This window comes from Ambystoma mexicanum, chromosome 4q (genome assembly GCF_040938575.1).
Source record: "Ambystoma mexicanum isolate Mex_15411 chromosome 4q, UKY_AmexF1_1, whole genome shotgun sequence".
NCBI lineage: Eukaryota > Metazoa > Chordata > Amphibia > Caudata > Ambystomatidae > Ambystoma > Ambystoma mexicanum.
Window position 1 is genome coordinate 667,699,980 of NC_090928.1, and position 23,266 is coordinate 667,723,245.

Genomic DNA, 23,266 nt, shown 5'->3' on the forward strand with positions numbered 1-23,266 from the left:
ACTCAGGTGAGAAATATGGTAGTCACAGAGGGGCCGGAGGCAAGCATCCCTCCAGTGGGGGGGAGAGTGAAATTGTGTGTCAAAAATTGGGAAGAATTGTCTTCAGATGCTTGGATAAGGCAGACCATAAGAGGCTTTCTGTTAGAGTTCTGGCAAGAGCCTTATCAGAGAGTGTGGCCGAGACAGATAAGGTTCAGCAGAGAAGACGAAGATCTTCTGGACAAGGAGGTAGAATTGCTAAGGGCAAAAGAGGCAATCGGTCCAGCTTTAGAAAGTTCAGGGTGTTTCGTGAGCAATCTGTTTTTAGTCAAGCAGCGACACAAGGTCAGACCAGTAATAAACCTGAGGGGTTTGAATTATTTTCTGGTGTACAGACATTTCAAGATGGAGGGCATCCACCTTCTAAGGGATGTTCTCCAGCAGGGAGACTGGTTAGCGAGAATAGATCTCAGGGATGCGTATCTAACGATTCCGATTCGACCAGAACAGACAAAGCTCCTTCAGTTCCTTTGGAAGGGACGGAGGTGGGAGTTCAAGTGTCTTCCCTTTGGGTTAGCGTCGGCGCCATGGGCTTTCACCAAACTTTTGAAGCCAGTGGTAACACATCTGAGAGAGCAAGGGATCAGACTGATTATTTACCTGGACGACATATGTCTGATGTGCCAGGCCAGGGAAGTGTTAGTCCAACAGGTACAGCTAGCTACGGGGTTGCTACAACGGTTGGGCTTCCTGATCAACTGGGAGAAATCTCAATTAGAGCCAGTTCAGGATATGGAATTTCTGGGGTTCAACTTAGAGACAACCCAGGGTATTCTCAAGTTACCTCTAGCCAAGGTCAACTCTGTCAAGAAGGAGATCAAAGGGATGATAATGAAGCGCGAAATTTCTTTAAGGGAGATAGCAAGACTTGTAGGACGTCTGTCATCATCGATACAGGCGATATTCCCAGGGCCACTGCATTACAGAGCTCTGCAGAGGTTGAAGATCAGCCATCTCAGGAGAGGTTTTTCTTACGAACAGAAAGTCAAGCTATTCCAGGAAGCGAGGCTGGAGTTAGAATGGTGGTACTGCCACATGGAAGCCTGGAATGGCCGGGCGATATTCGGCTCATCCCCGGATCTGGTGATAGAATCCGACGCCAGCCGTTGGGGATGGGGAGCCAGATGTGGAGATCAGTCGACAGGAGGGAGATGGTCAAGAGAAGAGTTGGGTCTCCACATCAATTGCCTGGAGCTTCTAGCGGGATCTTTCGCGGTCCAGTGCTGGACACAGAAAGGCGCAAAATCGTCCATTCTCTTGAAGATGGACAACGTTTCGGCAGTCCGATACATCAATCGACTGGGCGGAACGAGATCTCAGAAGCTGACGGAGATAGCCAAAGGGTTTTGGCAGATCTGTCTCCAGAGAGGAATAAACGTGAAAGCGGAACATTTGCCTGGGGATCTCAATCTGGTGGCAGATTGGAACTCGAGATACCTAAGGGATTCCAGCGACTGGCGGCTGGACGACTCTGTTCCAAGAGATCATGCGTCACAGGGGTCCTTGTCGGACGGATCTCTTCGCTTCCAGGTTGAACAGGAGACTCTCCAGGTTTTACAGTTGGAGGCCGGATCCAGAAGCGGCAGCGACAGACGCTTTTCTCCAGGTCTGGGGTCCGGCAAGGGAGTACGCATTTCCCCCGTTCTCTTTAATAGCCCGCACAGTGGCACAGGTCAGGCGTCAGCTAGCAACAGTGATTCTGATTACGCCAGATTGGAGAGGCCAGGGTTGGTTTCCAGATCTTCTGGAATTGTCGTTCGAGACTCCTATCCGGTTGCCAGTCAAGGAGGACATTTTGGTAGATCCGGCAGGGGAATTTCACCCATTGGTCAGGTCAGGGAGCTTGAGACTTCTGGCTTGGGCGATTTCAGGGAAAACTGGTCCAAGCCAGGACTTTCGGGCTCGGCTCAAGAGTTCATCAGGGAGTCATGGGCTCCAGCGACAGGAAAGGCATACAGAGTGGCATGGCATAGATGGAGTGATTGGTGTCTGGAGAGACAGGTTGATCCCTTATGTACAGATGTAGTGCACATAGTAAATTTGTTAGCAGCTCAGGCAGCGCAGGCGAAGGCTTACAGGACCATTAATAATTATAGGTCAGCGATCTCTGCGGGCCATGTTTACATAGATAATAAGCCGGTGGGTGAACATCCCTTGGTATGTAGACTTCTGAAGGGCATCAGGTATATGAGACCTCCTACTCCCAAATATTCGAGTTTATGGGATGTGAGTGTAGTTTTAAGATTGTTTGAAGCTTGGCCGGACAATGAATTCTTGTCTCGCAAGGCGTTGTGGGCCAAGCTAACTACCCTTCTGTGTCTTATTTCTTGTAAAAGAGTCTCAGATGTGAGAGCATTGGAGGTAAACAGGAAGTCCTTTTCACCTTCGGGGGTAGTATTTTCATAACAAGAAGAACTAAGACGAATCTTAAATCTGTGGAATACATGGCCTTTCCTAACAAGCCGAAGTTGTGTCCAGTCAGGTGTTTGAGAGCATATGAACAGAAAGCGGATGAAGTGAGGCCGGCAGGAGAGAATCAACTATTAATAGCAATTAGAAAACCTTTTAGAGCAGTAGCGTCAGCCACTCTAGCTAGATGGGTCAGGTGGTGCATGGCAGAAGCAGGGATAGACGTGCAGCAGTTTGGAGCTCATTCTACACGGGGTGCTATGGCATCGTCCGCCTTTTTGGCAGGGGCCCGCCTGGAGGATGTGCTAAAGGCGGCGGATTGGTCTAATGAAGAGACCTTTAAGAATTTCTATTTTAGACCAGTGGCGCGAATAGCATCGTTGGTGGTAGGTAAGCTTTAAACCAGCATAATCTGAGCCTCCGAGTCTTGACATAGAATACAGAATTTCCACACATTCGTTACAGAAAGTCATGATTCTATTAAAGACTCGGAGGCGAAAGATTATTCCACCCAATGTCAATCGCTATTGTATAAGATATGTTGTTATGTTGTTGTTCATGAATTTTGCTCGGAAATAATGCAGTCTTGTTTTGTATTGATATTGGTATTGCTATGCGATTGCCCACCCGTCCATGATGAGGTTTCTAATGGTTTATATTTGTTTTAGGAACGGAACAGAAAGGGACAGCTTAAAGAGATTACCGAATTCTAGTTGCCTACCGGTTGGGGCATGAGTTTTTTCAGATCAGCGAAAGAAAGAGGAAGGACTTTAGGAATATGGAGGTTTATAGGAGAGAAGAGATGCTGATTGGAGGAATGGGTCACGTGGTTTTTCTTTCAACCTATGGAAAACGAACTACAAAATTACTGGGTTCTGTTGGAATTTGTAGTTTTTTGTTATTGTTTTCCATGTTTTGTTTTGTAATGGTTGCTGCTTGAGTTAGTAAAGAGAAGTCAGAGCATAATCTTTCGCCTCGAGTCTTTAATAGAATCATGACTTTCTGTAACGAATGTGTGGAAAATCTGTATTGTTTGGAGCGGACGTTGTTGGAAAAGCGAAGCTACAAGTACGAACTTAATAGGAACGTGTTGCTTAATTACACAAGAAAGACGTAGCACCCTGATAATTGTAATGTAAAGAAATAATGTACAAACTACTAATCAGCACGAACGTGCTAAACGTTCCTATCAAACATTTACAAATACTCAATTGAAAACGGTGTACAACATGATTATCACGCCCACATTATCCTTCAGTATTTTTCCCCTATTCTCAATTAAGAGTGTAGAATTTGTTCTAACATGGCCGCCATGTTAGACGGCCTGCAGAGGGGTCCTGGAAGGGCATGTCCGGATCGGTTTCTAGTAATACATTATTTTATTGTTTTAATGATTATTGTTTCATTTAGGTAATCGGGGCTTGCTTGGAGGGCTTTGTCGATACGCCTATCAGAGAAGGCAGGAGCCAACATTTCTCTCCTACCTCTTTTGCAGGCAGTCCTTTGGACACCTCTTCATTCTGCGCCGGCGCCAGGAAAACCCCGTGGCGTGCGCAGGAAGCCCTTTTCTCGCCGTCCGCCATTGGGAGGAGGTGAGTACCGCGCTGCTCCGGGCTTGGACTCGCGGGGAGACACTGGCTGCGGACTAAACCTTCTGTGTCATTCCACAGGTGGAGCCGCCGCCATGCAGATCTTCGTGAAGACCCTGACGGGCAAAACCATCACCCTAGAGGTGCGTGACAGATGATGCGGGATGTGTGTTGCGCGTACAGTACTTTAAGTAATGGCCCATGCGCCTCCTTGTCCTCTGCATGTATCTTGGGATTGCCCACTCGCTTCTAACTGGACACACATACCCGGATCTCAGCATGCTGTGTGGGCGATGTGCTAACCTCTCCAAGCTTGTGCAGAATTCGCCTCTTTTTTTGTGGACGTGGTAATGCTGCCTTGTAGGACAAGCACTTTGTAAAGTTGGTCGCTTCTAGCATTACATGTTTTTCTGTGGCATGGTGGCCCGTAAACGGGATTCACGGTGTTGAAATGCACCCAAAGCACATTTGGCATGATTTCAACGAATGAACGAAATACACCGAAAACACATTTTGGCATTATTTCAACGAGCGATTGAGGGTTGAAATGCCGCGCGCAACTTTGATCCTGGACCCATGCAGGGTTCCCTGAACGTACTTATCAATTGGTTTTTATATTAAAGTATCAGTCACCTCGGGATTCTGGAAGTTTTCACTTTTGTTTCTTGAGCATGAAAAATATCTGACACCGTGGGTTTTTAGTTTTTAGGGTGCCATTGAGATTTGTTTTCTTCCATTCAAGATGAACAGAACACATCTTAAGTTACTTCCTTATGAGTGTGTCTACATTTCACATCACGAATAAAAACAATTGAAAGAAATGTGAATGCACGTTTCTACCGACTTATTGGTATCGTAAATAAACATATATTGACAGTTGCAGTTTCACATGAGTTACAGATGTCAACCTATTGTATGTAGAAGGTGGGCCTTGATCCGGCAGCACTCCGTTGTGAAGAGGTCGATTTTAAGATGCTTCTTGAATGACCAGTAGGAGTGGTCAGATCTTAATGCAAGTGGTCATACTTTCTAGTTTTTTGAGGCGATAAATGGGAAGCTCTAACATCGCGATCTCTTCCTTCAGAATCTGGGGGTAGTGAGCTAATGGGCGTGGGGCTAGTGGGTTTGACGGAGCGTGTTGTGTTTTGGGGGCCGTGTCCAACAGCCATTTGTGTGTAATGGCCATTGTCTTGAAGAGAATTATTTCTCGGATAGGAAGCCAGTGTGTACTGTTCCTGGCTGTGGGGATATGATTCCTCTTGGGACTATTTAGTGCTGCTCTGAGGGCATTGCTTTGGATGACTTGTAATTTCTTGTGGATGAATGTTGGGGAGCCAGAAAATGGAGCATTCTAATAAGCCTGCAGCATATCAAATCTTGAGTTAATGTTATGCAGCTGTTGGTAGAAAGGAGGGTTCTGCAGCTGTTGATCAACTTGGGGTGTATGCTGCTGAGGATGTGATGGCCTTAACTTGCCTGGTAAGGGATAGGGTCGCGTCTCTGGATTCTTTAAGGGTCTTGACAGATTTGGAAAATGGGATAGTATTACCTTTGAGAGATGATTCATAGGCTTGGCTGCGTTTGAGGACTTGGTGTTGGCCAAAAAAAAGCAACTGTCTTGTCATTTAGGCAAAGATGTTGTGAAGCCATCCAGACTTGTCTTCTGAGTAGACTGTAGTAGGCTTAGGTTGGAGGAGTAGGTTCCAGTGAGCGGGCTAGGATGTGTATCATCCGTGTAGTTGGTTTAGGATATTGGGCATGGGGAGCTGGGGCAGTAGCTGAGAAGACCCTCATAGACTTGATAAACATGAGGAAATCCAAGATATGGCCTCGGGTAAAATGGCCAGCTGAGGCGAGATGTTTACATAAGTTTTGGTGGTCGAGTAATAAGAGAAGGGCTACTTTTCCAGCGTCTTTGATTTCATTTGATTTTATTTTTTAGGTTCAGAGGGGTGGTTTCTGTGGCCTGGTCGAAAGCCGGATTGACGCAGCCCTAATCGGTTGTTGGCTTGCAAAAATGTGGTTCTGGATGTATGTTACTGTCTAGGATTTTCAGGAGGAAAGGGGCAGTTGTTTTAGGTCTATAGTTGGTAGGGATATCAGTCTAGCTGTTTTTTTTTTTTTTTTTAGGACCCACACGTCCTTGCGGCTTTGTGGCACTAGAGCAGCCGAGGAGGCTTTAATGAGTGTGGTGAGGGAGGGGTTAAGCACATTTTTTTTAACTTTGTTTTTTTTATAACTCACCTAATACCATACCTGTTTGCTTTCTAAGTGCGGATCCAGGGTTCAAACTTATGTTGCTCTGTGTGACTTTGCTTCTGAGACCAGAACGTTGCCTCTGCACTGTCTTTCGTTAAACTTGCAGTCATTCTTTAATGACTGCGGCTGGGCAGTTGCTGCCTTGGCAGCGGGAGGGTTTGACTGCGGCTGGGCAGTTGCTGCCTTGGCAGCGGGAGGGTTTGAGGCTTATGATGACCTTATTTTCAGAAACGAAATTGAGGGTGGCAGTTTGGTTCGCTGTTGTGACCCCACTATTAAGTGGGGCTAGGCTTTCTGTTTGTGAGTTTAGTTTAGGTAAGACTTACTTTTGGAGCAAATCATTTTCCCATGTAGGGCTTTTTGGCTGTTGATGCACCAGGCTCTATCCTTGGTGCAAGTGGTTGGTGGAGCGGTGGGCGTTTCTACTTCGCATAAGATTGTGAATAGCTCTTGTGAGCTTGTTATTGATCCTGTTGTTGAAGGTGGTGCTCTTTGTCAGTATCTTTTCTGTAGGCAGTGGATGAGAAGCTCCTTTTTTTATTACTGATAGAAGGGTTGTTTATTTTTTAGTTTCAAGGGTTTTTAGTTCAGCCGAAAAACAGGTATTGCAATGGGAGGCTGGTTTAAGGTTTTGTAGTGGCAAGGACACTACTCTGTCCATGGTGAAGGTTTGGTTGTAGAGGTCTACAAGTGTAGTAGACTCTTTGGCTGAGAAGGCTGGAGATAACTAGGTTGTCTAGAAGCGGTAGTAGAGGTTTTCGATATCTTGCCATGTACTTTGGCTGGCTACTGCAAGAAGTAGGGCAATAGAGGGGGTAATGAAGGTCACTAGTATGCTGAATTGGATGGTCAGTCCATGGGCCCCAGTGTAGTCAAGGTGACCAGGGTGCTGCAGTTCGATTCTGCAAGCTAATAAAGGGTGGTGCCTGTTAGGGTAAAACGTTGCAGGAACCTGGGGAGGTCATCGTACAGGCTAGTGAATCTGCATTTTTATCTACGTCATCATAAAGGCCAAGTTGAGAGAATTATTTGTGTTGATGGCTTTGCAGCAGAGAGCAATTGGAGCATATCCCCTTCAAAGGTAGGGATTGGACCGGAGGCACAATACGCCAGATGTATGGTGATAGTAGTTGTATGCGATGTGTTGAGCTTAATGCAGAGTATTTCTCAGGTAGTGTCAAGAGCATTAGATATTACTCTGATGGATAGTGCGTTTAAAGTTATGAATGCAACTGCCCCTGCCTTTTGTAAGTGATCTCTCCTTGCTGTAGATGGTGCAACTGGGGGGGAATTGCACGCACGAGATTTGGGCCAGAGGCAGGATGTAGCCAAGTTTCGGTTACAGCAAGGAGGTCAAGATTGGAGCTGAAGAGAACTGGTCGGGGGCCTTGAAGACTGGCCTTAAAATACAATTCTTAATCACTTAACTCAAGTGCATGCTTCAGGGGTCATGTTGCTCTACCTCTTCTGTATCCTCCACTCCCACACGATCCATGCAGTGCTTACAACCTCACATGACTAAATGTTTCCTACGTCCTTGGTTTTGTTTTTCAAAATGCAATTTTGTTTATTAAGTGACTTTATTATTTTAATCTGGGCAGATTTCATCTGTGGGGAAGAGTAGGTTTTTTTAAATTTTTTATTTTTTTTACCAGGGATGCTTCTAGGATTTGTTGGGCTCTGTCGCTGGAAATTATCACACAAGGAGTGACATCATTCTTTGATACTCTTGTACATCAGGGGGATTATCATTAACATGTAATAACCATACACACACCTGTGGTGTGCTTATGAATAGTCAATGATCTTATTCAGGGGCTAAAATTAAGTTTGGATACGCAGGATCTAAAAGCAGCTGTTGGGTAGCTTGCACTAACTAACCAGTGTCCAGGAGCTAGCACTGGGGAGCGAGTAGCCAGTACATAGTGGTCTGCAAATCTTAACGTCAACATATGATGCACACTTAATCATTTTGTCCATTACTTGTGATCCCTTATGCTTAACATGTTGTATAGATGTGTCTTAATGTTTACCGTTTGTCCCAAACACAAACTGTTAACATTAGATGGGTGTATTTGTTCAGCATCAGTTGGTCCAGGGAGCCAAAAATAGCTCCCAGTAACTATTGGGTTCAAGCTAACCACACTCTTCTAGGCTATAGATGGGAGCTAACTGTCTCCTCAATTTCGAACCCTGTTATTTACTATTTATAGTGGAACGGCTATTCTGTTGCACCATTTTTTTTAAACTCTCAGTGTATACAATAAAGTGAATGTCCCGCCTCTACAGACTCCAGATATGGTAGTCTGAGAACATGACTTGCACATGCTAGCGCACTTTAAGCTAGAATTTGACCCTATTCTGCAAAATAGGTACTTGAGTGATAACCTATATTCCCGGCTCTAGTTGATAAAAACATGTACAAATGTTTCTGGAACTACTGTAGAGTATGGTTGTAGCTCTATATTCCCCATTTGGAATGACTCCAGTAACATCCGATTACTTACTGGTAGTCTTCATTACTCCTAGTCCTTACTATCTAATCACTGTACTTAAGGTACCCACCTAAAATGTCAGGAACCCTTGTTCTGCCCAACCCTCCTGAAGTAGGGGCCCGAATTGGAAATAGTCTGTCTACTAGCCTCGCTGATTTGGAAGGTGACGTGTCAGAAGCCGTGGATTCACGGTGCTGAGAGCTGTGAAGAGTACATGGCTTAATTTTGCCCTTAAAATAGGACCTGGCCGATCCGTGTATGCACTTAAGGTAAGTCTTAAAACCTGATGCCTTTGCAATTTGGAAGCCAAAGAGGGGAAGTTGTAGCTTGTATCCAAAGATCAATCGAATCGCCTCGTTCTGGGCGCTTTAAGTAATGGTAAACTGAGCTTTGGGGTAATTCAGTTAGCAATGATTTGGTGTACAACAGCATGGTGAAGAGTAGGCGTGAAGGGAAGGTAGGACTTGCATAAACTGCCGAGCATAGGACTGATCTGGTACTATAAAACTGGAGTCGCTGTGACTCCGGTTTCACTCCTACTTCAAAAGTAGTTACTTGGCGAAAGGTCATGGTGGATAAGGAAATTCAGTCGGCTTCCTCATAAGGTGACATCAGAGGAGCATCTCTTGGAAGTGCTAATTTAACAAAGCCTCGGACATAGGATAGTATTGAAAAACGACATGCAGCAACCTCTGCATGTGATTGGGCTTACGATATTCTTGCTACAGTAACACTTTATACTCGCAGATAAAGATGCTCCTTTTCGTTTACATGTAGTTTGAATACCTCATGTATCGTTGGGGGCACATCCATAAAAGGGCACCGGCAAGCTCCTGGCCCAACTCCAACTGTAGAGGTCAGATACAGTGCAACGAAAAATGGTGTGCTGGGTTAGTTCAGCCCATTCACCTTCCATTTTTTCCACTTGACGGTGGTGTCAAATTTTGGACATCAAGCTATTTTGCAGTCATGCAAATACCTATCTTACATGACTGTTACTGGCGATTTAACTCATCCCGTATGGTAGATGACATGGTGCATTGAAAGGCAGTTAATGGCTCTCCACCAGCTAATCGCGTAATTGATCGATTTATTTTGATTTATTCTATTTGGTTTTTTAGTTCGGTTTCTGGGCGCATCCGGGATTCGAAACTCTGTTGCTCTCCTTAGTCTTGCTTCCAAGACCTGCACGTTGCCCCTGTGCTATCCTCTTTTGTACATGTGGTGTCTATTTTCAATTGATAAACGTTAATGGGTCTTGTACCGCGCACTGTTGCCACTTGCGTGGTCTCTTGGCGCTCTAAATGCTTTGTGCATTACTTTGAAACAATAAACAGTAGCATGGTGCCTGTACGACATTAACAATATGATCCCCTAATTATACCGTGTCTGCAGATTCAGTCCGTTAGACTGCTCTCCTTTCGGGTTGTTAACACAGTGAAACCCGTAACCTTCTTGTGATCTGCTCCAATTAGTTTCCACCAGCCTGGCTTTCCTGGTTTATTCGTTTAATTAACCCAATGCAATCTAACACCCACCACATTAAACTGAAATAGCTCAAGCCCTTTCTGCAGTGGCTCCGTTCTCGTCTAAAGAGACCTTTGTTGTCACACGCCAGCTATAGTTTTTCAGTACAGCCTAGAATGTGAATGAAGTCCTGAAATACTGGCCAGTTCCAATGTTTTATTGGCACGTCATGGTGCTTCGCATAATCGCAGCGTGCTCTTCAAGGGGAACCCACATCGTAGCTACAGTCTCGGAAAGTTAGTCTCGGAAAGCAAGGTCCTGGCGTGGAGATGCAGTTGTGGTGATGGGTTCTTGACAGCATCTAAATGTTACTCAGCAGCCGTTAATGTTAACAGAATAACACACGAGAAGAAACTCCTCCGTACTGTCATTTGGGGGTTTCAAAGATTGCTTTAGGGCACAACGTGAATGGACTGCTTTTTTACATGAGTAACTGTAATTGCATAAACGTACACCAGCCAGTTGGTGTTCTAGTTGATGCCTCCACACAGCCGAAAATTGAGGTAATGTTTAAACTTGCAAAATGTTACGTTCTATTCCCTGGGACTAAATACAGACATTCGTCAGGCCACTATTGCGAGGCTGATCTCACAAGGTTGTATTTAGTCCTGTCCTAATCGCACTATCTTTTGGATTCTCATATCTATTTGCCAATGATAGTTGCGCCTGGTTTGCTTGCATTGCGGTCTGTCACCAGACGACACCGTTGCTTAATTCTCCCCACACCCTCCTCCAAAGCTCAGTGTGGTGATTGTTTGACTGCAGCCTGTAATTTCATTACTCCCATCGCTTCCACTGCTATGGTTGCCAGGTGTGAGCATCCTAAAAGCAGTCTTCGTTGCACCTTTTTTTTTTTTTACACTAGCAAAGCTCATTGCTGCCCTGATACCAAAGGGGCTTGATTAATATGCTGTCTCCTCGTGGGACTTTTACGTTCCAGTTTGTCAAACTTTGCGACCCGCGCCATCTACAACCACCCATATAAAGTTTCCCAGTGCCTTCGTGTGGTGGCTGCTTGCTCCCTGTTAAAATGACTTATTGTCTTTTGAATTTGTTCAGGAGCTGCGCCAACCCCCATTGCTATTCTCTCGCAGCACGCCCCATCGTGTATCGCGACAATCTTTGCAAAGCTATTTTCACGGGATCTACCTCGGTGGAAGTGGGGCGTGGTTGTAGTTGTCGTAATCACTGAATGTGGCATTTGTGCTGCAGTAATGCCTAATATTTCCCATGTCTTCATTCTAGGTTGAACCATCTGATACTATCGAAAATGTGAAGGCTAAAATTCAGGATAAGGAAGGCAAGTATTTATTTTCTTTCATGGTTGGTTAATTGGGATCATTTGTGCCTTATACATGACTGCATCTCTTTGCTACCACTGGTTATCCAAAAACCTTCATATTACCTACGATAGTTCATTTGGGGCCACGTTTGTTTTCGTAATCTATTGCCTTTTCAGCATATACTTATTTTTTCAAGATTGCAAATAAAATACAACTTGCCATTGTTGCATATTCGGAAGTCGAAACCGCAATGGACTTCGCTATACACAGATGCACTGTGGTTTGTTAGCTAAAATCAATGTAATTGTCAACCCCTGATGGGAGAATAAGAGTATGAAGGGACATAAAGGAGTATGCAGCATTGCGGTGCCAATTAAGCCTTGAAGAGACATGGTTCCCAGGAAGAAATGTCAGTAGGGTAATGCAGGAGTAAATCGCAGTGGAGCCCCGGGTACAAAATTAGCATGGCATCTATTAGCAAATTAGTAACCCTGTGGGAGTTTTTTGGTGCGACTCTTAAGACATACAGAAGTTGGTAATGATTGTTTGCATTTTGCTAAATGTGTGTAGTGTCTGTGTGCAAATACAGTACGTAGTGGGTTGTTAGTAACTATCGAGGTTTGGGACAGCTTGTAGATAAGTGGTTTAAGTGGGGGGGGGGGGAGTCACATTTTAGTTGGATCCTGAAAGTCGGGTGGTCCAATGCTTGCAGAGTGGGATGAATTCCTGAACTTCATATTCTAGAGAACCTCAAAACATGCCTGTGCCCATGTATTGCATGGTGGTACCTGTGAAGTGTTGAGATTAACCTCCCTGCAAATGGTGCACAATGTTGCAGTCTGTAATGCTCCGCTTGTACAGCACTAGTCGTCTTCCTAAGGAAGCCTGGTGGTTGGTGGTTGCCCAACAGTCAGTCGTATGGCTCTAGACAAGTGAACTTGCAGGGAGATTCCTTGGTATGTTTTCAATAACTACGTCTTCAGTCTAGATACTCGAATCCGACTCTACTCCTAACCAACTACTTGATGTTTGCCATCCCTTGCGCTTTATGGCCCTTAAACATAGGTTATTGTGTTTATTGAATGCACCTGGCTTTGAGAAGCAACTGAGCTCTTTGGCGGTATACAGCAATATAGATACATAACGGCGCTTTTCATAGGTAACATGAGATATACATGGGGCAAGGAGTACAGCTGTGTACTGGTGGGGGGCGTGGAGTCTAGTGGCGTGAGGGGCGATGTGATAGCCTTGTTGTTGAGGCATTCCTTTAGGTGGTTCTTGTTCTTTTCTGAATTGTAGGAGCGAGTCTAATGCCGCCGGTGAGGAGGTTCCATAGTCTTGGGGTGTAGGCAGGGAAGGCTATTTTTTGGTCCTTTTTGCAGCGGTGCATTTCAAGTCTGCACGTGCCCTGGCTTCTGGTGGTGCGCTGTCTGCCGGAGATGCAGAGTTTCTCAGCAATGTAGCTGGGTGACTGCCTTATACTTGATGCAGCAAGACTTAAAGGTGATTAGTGTGTGCAGTGGGAACCAGTGAAGGTTGATAATGGCCAGGCTGATGTTTCTGCGTAAAACCCTTGAAGTGTGCCGCCATGTAGGACACTTCTCAGGGGCACAAGGGAGGCTGACGGAAGGCCTGCAAGTGCATTGCCCCCATCCAGGTGTGATGGGACCAGTGTTTGAAACGTGGATATAAAGCTGTCTGGAGGGAGGAAGGGCTTGACCTTTCGCTGGAGGGAGAGCTGATGCCAAGCTGTATTCATGTGTCTTGAAGGGCAGAAGTTTGTCGATGTGGAACCTGAGGAGTTGGTACCGGAGGTGAGCTTGGGTGTGCATTCCTTGATAGCCAGGTCTGGGTGTTTGGTGTTGGTGAGGAATTCGGTCTTGGAGGGGTTGAGCTTCCAAGTATGCACTGACATCCACTGGATCAGTGAGAGGCAGGTTATGAGGCTGTGGATGTCTTTGGTGTCAATCTTGAGGAGTAGCTGTGTCGTCGGTGTATTGGTGGATGTGAGTGCCCACCTTGCACGGCCTGGTTCAGAGATTCTACAGGCACATTTGTCGGGTATCTGCGCGTTTGCTTCACTCAGGGTGCAGGCTGTGAGTTGGTTCTTGATGCCAATGCCCCAGAATGTTTTTGTAACTTGGGATTTGTATCTTAACCAGGGAACTTAAATATGATGCGAAGTACAGAAAGCCGGTTAATTGTTTAAGTGGTAGGCCTGCCTTCCTATAGCACTCCGGTAAATCATGGATACACATGCACATAGTGGAGCCAGCCAGATGGCCCAATGCTGCATACCATTTCTTAACACCCTGGTCTTTGAAGGGACCTCTTTCATTAGCAGCAACCTTCCTCCTATTAACCTAGAGGAATTGAAATCGCTTCATGTTCAGTGATGTTCTTCATAAAGGCACATGGCACTTCGATGCCAGTAGTATTGCACTCAAAATATCCATTGGTATGTATTTCTTATGGCGTGTAGTCCTTCAAACACTATAGACAAAACAGTAAGATGAGCATTCCTGGTTACACGTGCTTTGCAATAGTAGGGTGGTAGAATACATTTAAGAATTGGAACCTGAGTGGTGCGGTATTTACAGCTGCTATAATGGAGCCCCACGGGACTGCCTTAATCATAAACTATATTTGCTGTGGTTTTGAAAAGGCAATGGTTGTGTCCTGCACCTTTGTTCATGCAGTGGGATTAAATTGACATTTTATTTCTATCGCGCTCATACACGTGTTTCAGAGTGCAGCAAGGGGAAGGGGGGGGATAACTCTTACTAGGCCCAGTGACATTGACAACACAAGTGCATGGGGGAGGGGGAAAGTGCATGGAAGGGGGGAGAGTGCAGGGGAGAAACATAAATAATAAAGGCGAACATTGGTAGTGCAGCCAACAAGTGGCAAGTACTGGGTTTAAAGCAGCAGACAGGGTGGGTCGGAGTGCAGGAAAAAAAAGGTGGGGGCTGTATGGGTACAGAAATACCCCCAGTGCAAGGGGTGGCCTGTATGCAGTGTGGGAAGGTGGCAGGGTGAGTATAAGCAGGTACCTGGGCCCGGAGGACGGGGTGGCCAGGAGCATGGTGCTGAGAGAAGGTCAGCAGGGCAGAGGGGGGTGAAGGCAGAAGCAAAGAGGAAGATCTTGAGGTGTTTCCGGAACCATAGATGGTTCTCAAGGTTTAGTGGCAGGTAGGCTGTTCCAGAGGAAAGCCCCAGCTGAAGACAGATCTACCCCAGCTCATTTCATTGAAAAACCACTGACCATGAGGGAGTTGGAGGTAGAAGAGAGAAGAGCTCGAGAGGGGAGGTATTTGTGGAGGGATAGCTGAAGGGATTTTGGCCCCACGCCCCAGAAAACCTTGTGGACAATGCAGAGGATTTTGAATTTAATGACAGTATAGTTTTCTACTACATGGCCTGAATCATGACCAGTTTGATTCCTTGTTGCTCTATACCTCGATATGTTTGTTACTGAATATCCCTAAATAGTGTTGCACTTTATTAGATGGGGCTTTAGCGCCACTTGTAAGTCATAACTACTGCTTTCCGAGTACAGATCGGAGGGAGGTCTGATGTGAGGAGCAACAAGCTTATGGTTTCCCACAGTATATGCCCCTTTCTCATCGGACGATGGAAACTACTCAACACCCACCTGTCCCTGCACTAATAAGAAGCATCCTATACGCTGCAGCCAGCATGCCCAAATGCCTCTGCAAATTTGGCCATAACGTCCACTTTGAACTACACTGGTTGCCCCTACTTGCAAGTGTTAGCTTCAAGACCAGCTGTATAATTTACAACTCCACCCTCTTACATAGCTGGCAAGATCACCATCTAACCCACAAAAAGCCATGACCTGGCCAGATTAGAGCTTCAAAAAGAGAAACAGGAAATGGGTTTTCTTGATCTCTCGAAGCCCTGGGCTCAAACTTCATACCTTTTGAACATTAGGCTCACACACTGTCGTACAATTCATAAAGGAGCTAAATACTCGTCTCCACACAGCACCTTCATGGACCGTAGGCCCCCCTCCGACCTGCTGAAAGACTACAATAAAGCGGAGCAGTAATTTCGATGTATTACTACCCTATTGTAACACGTCTCCTTCACTGCATTCGTAATGACCTATTGTGAAGTTCTCTGCTGCTTGAAGCTCGGTCTGCACTCAAGTAGCCAAAATAGTATGGGAGTTTAACCCACCCATTGATTGCCCATGGCCATGCTATTCCTATGACCATTTTCAGACACTCTCAGCAGGCTTTCCTTGCACTGTATTTCTATTAAGGCAGCAGTCTTTGTAGTATTAGATGGGAATTTGCCAGGCTCTGACTCTGTATACATAGTTACTCAACATTTTCGGCATTTGCCATCATAATACGTAACCGTCCCAATTTACACATTAGTTGGTCAACATTTTGTTTTAATGCATTTGGTACCTTTTCTAGTTGTCCTAGAGTAAGGGCTATCTGCACACTTCAGAACTCGCAGTCACAAGTGGGTACAGTAGTTGAGCCACTTGATAAATTTGTTATTCATTGTTGTGGTTCTGTTAAGTATATTTTTAATTGTTTTAATAGGCATTCCTCCTGATCAGCAGCGATTGATTTTTGCTGGCAAACAGCTGGAAGATGGTCGTACCTTGTCTGACTACAACATTCAAAAGGTAAATTGATAACACATTTTTGCTGTTCCGAACCATTTAAAATGACTCTCCCCACAAAGTTCTCTTGCAGTTCAGCATCTGCAGATCGAGCAATGGACATCTTTGACGGATGTGTGGATAGTGAAAATGTCCTGTTTTGTACTTGTTCTTTGCAGTCTTATTGATCAGCAAAACCTTCTACCTGTTTTTTTGGTTGCCTTTGACTCTTGCTACGTGCTAGTTACTTTCTCAGTGTGATCTTTGTACGCAGTATTTCTATGCACCTGTCTAAGTCTTATTTTGCTACAGGCAAGTCATAAAGCAGTGTTTACAGAGTGAGGGTCAGTAAGCTCACCCCTGGTGTCTGAGTGAACAAGTAAGTTTAACTAACAGTCGAGGCACAGCAAATAGGCCTGACAGCGATTCTGTAGTTTTACCAGTGCAATTAAGGGAAGAAGACCAGGGGGAACCGAAATCAGGCAAGCTGCATTTGGGTCGTGCAAGTGCACCCGGTCGGCGGAGACTGGGGTAGTGCAGAGAGGGCCACTCTTGGGTTATTCTAAGTGCAGTGAAGGTGGTTGGGAGTAAGAGCCTGAGGCAAGTGCGAGAGGACTGGCAGGGGAGCCCAGGAGCAGGGAGACTGGGAGGTACACCAGGTGGCCAGTCCGCAAGCTGTAGGGAAGAGGGAGAGCGCACAGGGATAGGTTGGAGGGAGAGCGCACAGGGATAGGTTGGAGGGAGAGCGCACAGGGATAGGTTGGAGGGAGAGCGCACAGGGATAGGTTGGAGGGAGAGCGAAGGATAGAGAAGGTTTTGAGGAGTTTCTGAAACTTAAGAACCGGCTCAAGACTGAGGGAGGCTATTCCAGAGGGAGGCACCTGATCAGGATCTCCCTCCACATCTCGGCTTGGAGAACCGGCTCGCTCGCAGAAGGTTGGAGGTAGATGAGTGGAGGGCTTGTGAGGGACAGTATTTAGGTAGGCAGCGTTTTAGGTGGGTCCCAGGCCCTATAAAGCCTTGTGAATAATGCAAAGGGTCTAGAACTTGATCCTTGAAGCCATGGGGAGCCAGTGAATTCAGCGCCAGGGATGCAGTCCCTGGGCTTGAGACCAAAAGTCTTGCGTTTCTGTTCTGGATGCGATGACGCAGAGCAGAAGGGAGGTTGAGGAAGAGGCTGTTGCAGTAGAGGGAACCAAGGCTCTGGAGACTGAGCCGTGGGGCTTGGGAGGGGGGGGTAAGAAAAGGGAAGTATCTCTGAGGAGGTGTAGCTGATAGATTTTTTAGAGATGTCAGAAATGTGAGGAGGAGGGGGTGGAGTCGAAGATGACCCTAAGGTTTTTTTGCCTTGAAGTCCGTTGTAAGTAAGCGCGTTGGAGTCACAGATGACCCCAAGATTTTTGTCTTGCATGTGGGTATGGGCGCACTTCCAAGGGAGGCCAGCCAGAGCAAGAGTTGGAAAGCGGGAGCAGGGGTCCCAATGCGAACGATCTGTCTTACTGGCGTAGATGTCGTTTGGAGCACACCGTGATTGAATAGCGGACAGTCGGGAGGAGGCGGCTGAGGGTAGCCTGAAAGATAGTTGCGTGTCATCCGCGTAACACTAAGTTGGAGGTGAAGGTGGCAATCGCACGTGCCAGGGCAGCCATATAGACGTTGAAGCACCAAGGAGAGTTTAGACCCGTGGGAACTCCACAGGTTGAGAGCAATGGTTGGGAGAAAGGCTGAGTTCCTCAGATGGGAGGTCGGAGAGAAAGGAGATTAACCACGCCAGAGCCTGACCTGTGATTCCCAGGCTGTCACTGAGACATGCGATCAGGATGTTGTGGTTAACCGTGTCAAAGGCAGAGGAGCGGTCTAGGAGAATGAGGACAGAGCGAGTGTTGGTGTCAAGATTTGAGAGCGGGTCTTCCCGGGTGCTTTTTCCGAGCCTCTGGATGCTCTAAAGCCAGACTGATGGTCATGGAAGCGGCCAATAGATTGAGTGTGGCGGGTCAACTGAGTGATGGCCGACTTCTCAAGGAGTTTGCCCAAGAAAGGATTGATGGAGCTAGTGCGGTTGTTTGCCGGAATGGAGGGGTCGGCAGAGGGTGCACAAGGGAGTGCTTAAGGCCAGTTAGGAAAGCTCCAATGGAAAAGGAGATTGCAGAGATCAGCCAAGGCTGTTGCAAGTTAGTCAGTGTTGTCCTTATTTGTTTTAAAGGGGTAGGGGGTCCACCTGTTTGGATGAGGCCTTCATAGATCAGACTTATCTGGTGACTTCAGCAGGTGAGATGGGTGAGAGGGAGAGGCGGGGCAAGGGAGGCTCCGGTGTTGGTATATGTTGAGGGGGAGAGAAGGAAGTCTTGGGTTTTTGCACGGCCCTGGCTACACACTTCATCACAAAGCTAAGGGGCTGCTGCAGGTTTGGCCAGTTCCTTGCAGACTTTGAAAAGGCTGTTTTATGCTGCAGAGATGCAGGCTTGAAGTGGACGCAGAGTCGATATTGCCTTTGAAGGAGGCGGCAGGGCAGTTTGCCCAATATTTTAAAGTCTCTCTCCTCTCGGGTGCCCTACATTTACGTTTTAGGGCAGTCGAATCTGAGTCGTACCGAGTGTAGGAACTTTTTTGAGGGCTTCAGTCGGACTCTCATGGTAGGGGCAAGCGTGTTGGAGATGGAGGTTCAGGTTAGCGAGGGCTGTCAGGGTGGGTGTCTGCCGTAAGCATGGTAGGAGGAGGCAAAGGCAGCCACAGAGTTTTTCATTGGTCTGGTGACTTTGAAGCAGAGTGGCAATGCCGGATGTGTTGCTGCAAGAGCGTGTCGGGTGTGTTGAAGAGTAGTCGTTCCAAGAGGGGAAGTGAGAGCCGTAGAGGGATGTCAGTAGAGATCAGAACATCCAAGGTGTTGTGCGTGGGGCCAGAGGATAGGATAGATGGGAGAGGGTCGGATAGGTTGCGGAAAGGTCCTGAGTAGTCCATCCAGATGGATATTAAGAGAACCCATCGGGAGGAGTTGAGAAGAGAATAGGGAGGAGGCCTGGTCAGCCTATTTCGAGTAGAAGTGGACTGTCCTGGAGGCCAATGGAAGGTTGCCATAGGGAGGGAAGATTTAGGGGAGAGTTGAGTCTGCAAACTAGGCACTCGGGAGTAGGCATGATGGATACAGGTATCCATTCTGGGAAGATGGGCGCCACTCCCTGTCTTAGGCCTAGGCACAGAGGATTGTGTAGCCTTCAGGGAGGCGTGTCAAAGCTTATGACGGAGCTCTCTTTGAACCAGGTCTCCTTGATGGTGAGCACACCCAGACGTGAGTTCAAGGAGGTTGCAGATGTCAGACAGCCAAGCAGGTGTTGTGGCAATGTGGAGCAGCTTGCCATCTTTAAGTCTTCCTCTGGGGCCCCCCACCCCCTGGGGGGGGGTAGTGGAGGATGGTGAAGGAGCCAAGGCCGACGTGACAGTAGGCTAAGGAGGAGGGCACAGAAGGCAAGGGAGCCTGTGCAGAGGGGGGCACAGAAGGCAAGGGAGCCTGTGCAGAGGAACACTTGATGGGCATGTCCACATAAAAGGTGCACAATTGGAGGGAATGGGGACAGAGAACTGAGTTAATGCAAAAAGCACATTACTGTGTAATGGCAAAATTAGACATTCACCAGTGTGGGTGTCAAAGCTGCTTTGGAATGTGGCATTGCAGCTAAGAGGTGGTTTAAGCTTTTGCCTGCTCTTGGTGTTTTTTTTTTTTTGGGCCTCTGGGCAGGTGCATGGATATCCTAACTTTAGGAGTAAGGACAGATTGCCACATTAATGGTAAGTGGGGAATGGCTTTCATCTAGAACCCACACACGTGAGGACTTACTAAAGGTATCCTGCTTCCTAGTTGCATTATTTGTCATGTAAGCTGGCTGGTTAATGTTCTCCTTAATTTGCAATGCTTGGCAGGTTAAAGGTTGTGTTTTAGTACATTTGTTTTTGTAAAACTCCACCCAATAGTCACAAGACAAAACTATTGCATTTAAGTACACTAGGAGGGAGATGACCTGATGAGGGACGCAGATTTTGGGTGTTGGGTTATTAACCCACTGGCTGCTTATTGCCATGCCAACCCTTATGGCCTTATCCACCCACTACAGGCCTCCTCCAACCAAAACACATCCCCCTGGAATCTGAGTTCATTTTATCAAGCAGCAATATAAAACTTTGGCCTGCCAGTGTCCTTTCTAAACGGTTTCTGCGAGTTTGGCTTAATTGCAGTTGGAAATGTTACTGATGAGAAAACATGTCGTTGCAGAAATGACTGTGTATACGTATTACAATAGGCATTTACCAGGTACTGCTATTGAATGCCCAGTTACTCACACTATTTTCCGCTGTTGACCTAATTTGGCTAGGTGGTACCCTATGGCAGTACCTGGCAAATGCCTACACAAGCCAAAACTGTTACCTTGACCAACACTCATTTAATCTTGCCCTATGGAGCTGGTAATAGCTGCCTGTATGACGTAATCAAGATTATATGCAGGCATAGCACACTCGGGTATTTATGTAGGGAATAAGCACAGACCATTAGCATAACGAGTAGCTTCTTTTTGTGGTCTCTAAACCAAAGCCCATACAAATACATTTCTGCCTGACAAAACATCCAGCGTTTTTTGGTTGCTATCGAGCAGCTCCTGCTTTTCTCACATACAAAGTGCGTTCTTGGTATCTTACAGTACTGGGCTAGTTTCCTTATTTTGTGAAGAGAAGGTATGAGAGTTGAGTATGGGGTTTGTTGGAGGTGTAATGTTTGAATGTGTGAAATGCTGGCTGGGAGGGGTAATGTCTGCTGTAGTGAAGCAAAGGCTGGCTTCACTAATGCTTTTTTGTATGACAGTTCTTATGATCTATTTGTTTTACAGGAGTCCACTCTTCACCTTGTGCTGAGACTTCGCGGTGGTGCAAAGAAAAGAAAGAAGAAGTCTTATACCACCCCTAAAAAGAACAAGCATAAGAGAAAGAAGGTTAAACTTGCGGTGCTTAAATATTACAAGGTGAGTGTTAATGGTTGTTACACCTGGGTGAGATTATTTTCTTTTTAGGCATCAAGTGAAATGCTTAGACTAGTGGTACAGTGCGCTGCTGGCATCTAAACCGCTGGGGAAGCCAATTTAGATATCAAAAATTTAAATATGTTGTGTCCAAAACCAATCCCCAGTTATGTGACGGTTGAAGACCAATTTTTGAAGGTGTACCTTAAAACTACAAACGCCAGGCCAATACAAAAGCGCAGTTTGTTTTTACTACATCTATTCATGGCACTGTTCTGGCTTTGTAGCATGCCTATGCACATTTCGGCAAAGCTTAGATCTTCAGGAACTCTAATTGTCTACGTCGCAATTAACATCCACACTGGTTTCACTAAAAGCATGATGCTTATTGACATGAGGGTGTTTGAGGCTGTAGGTCCATGCAACAACTTACCGTTCCTTACTTAGTAAGAATCTAAACTTCTTAGCTTTCAGGAGAACGCCCCCCCCCCCCCCAAGTTTAACTACACTAGTTTCTTATCTTGGCAGTGTATGATGGAAAGGTCCTGCTCTCTCCGACACCCCTCCTAATAGGGTTAATGACAAAATTGATATTGATTTGGGTTACAGAAGCGAGAGCATTTTCCTCCATACCCTGTATCTGACTTAAAATTGCTACTATCAAGCCTTCTAAGTGCTGGGGTTCTTTAGGAAACGCCCTGTGCCGACTATTTCACCTTGGATTAAACCCCATGTTTACAGTAACAACCTTCATTAATGCTATCCACCTCCAGCAAACTAACTGCTCACATTTTATTGATGACCAGTCGGTTAATCGAGTTTGGCAAAGGACTATTCATGGTATGAAGCAGTTTGGGTGAATTATATGCTTGTAATGTGATAACTGTTGTCAATCTGTCATTTTTTTTTAATGCAGGTTGACGAGAATGGAAAGATCCACCGCCTGCGCCGTGAGTGTCCCTCTGAGGAGTGTGGTGCCGGAGTTTTCATGGCCAGCCACTTTGATAGACATTACTGTGGCAAGTGTTGTCTGACATACTGTTTCAACAAGCCAGAAGACAAATAAATGTTAATAAAAAAAATGCTAAATCCATTCCCGCCTTGCTTATTGTTAATTGGAGGGAGAGTTTTGCCTATGTTGATCTGCTTTGGGATTTCTTAATAAAGGAGCTTTATAAAATGGCCGTGAGCCAACAGTCCTGGAAAACCGAATGGCATCTTGTGCTCCAAGCAAATGACATGGGAGTTGTATGAGTACCCCTACACTGCTTTTTTATTTTACATAGCAAAAAACTTGGTGGTGATTCAGTACTGCCTAGCCAAGTCGCAATACTTGCATGGCACTTTACTTATAGAGTCCCAATCAGGTTGTCTCCACCCAGAGATTTTAGTATCCCTTGTAATGACCACTACCAGGTGCTTGCCTAATAGAATCTTTGCTTAGCCAAAGTTCCAATATAGGTCAAATCCATCACTGATGCATTACTCGTGTGGCAATGCACCCCCTTGTAGCATGCAGGAACCCGGGCATGGGGACCATGTAATGTCCCCACATTGGGGTCTGGTGTCTTGAAAAGAGACACCTTGATTAACAGGAATCAATTGGATTAGGCACACGAGGGTGTATGTCAATCAGAGCTGATATCCTATGGGACCATAGGAGTGCTATGGGCCCGGGGTTGTTGGATTATGTGTAGCTGACTCTCTGGAGCCCAACTATGGTAGATGGTCTCTTGTCAATTGAGTCGAGGTCACCCCACCCCGTTACTTGTGATAGAGCACCTCTACAGAGGCCAGCTGCCCATGTGTACACAATCCTAATTCAGGGGTGGTGGATTTGGAAGAGGTGGACTGACCCTTTGGTCCTCCCTCGACACATTTCTGTCCCCAGTGGTACAAAGTTTTTGTTCTGGAATGTAGCAGGTCTAGAAGGCACATGGTAGAGCCTGAATGGCTAGCTTTTATTACCTTGCATGATGTCTGCCTTCAGGAAACCTGGGCGGTGGATGCCATTGAAATT

At 46.1% G+C, this 23,266-nt stretch overlaps 1 protein-coding gene across 2 annotated transcripts; it reads left to right on the top strand.

Annotated features, from left to right (window-relative positions):
* The first annotated feature begins 3,429 nt into the window (after positions 1-3,429).
* RPS27A (ribosomal protein S27a) lies at positions 3,430-22,339 on the top strand. 2 transcript variants are annotated; one of them, XM_069608243.1, is made up of 7 exons: positions 3,430-3,516; positions 3,944-4,040; positions 4,119-4,180; positions 11,564-11,618; positions 16,182-16,267; positions 21,118-21,249; positions 22,163-22,339. In XM_069608243.1, the coding sequence occupies exons 1-7, from the start codon at positions 3,460-3,462 to the stop codon at positions 22,310-22,312; spliced, it is 639 nt and encodes a 212-aa protein (XP_069464344.1). In that variant the 5' UTR covers positions 3,430-3,459; the 3' UTR covers positions 22,313-22,339. The 2 variants fall into 2 exon arrangements, with proteins under 2 accessions (XP_069464344.1, XP_069464343.1); XM_069608242.1 differs by lacking the exon at positions 3,430-3,516 and adding an exon at positions 3,743-3,814.
* The last annotated feature ends 927 nt before the right edge of the window (positions 22,340-23,266 follow it).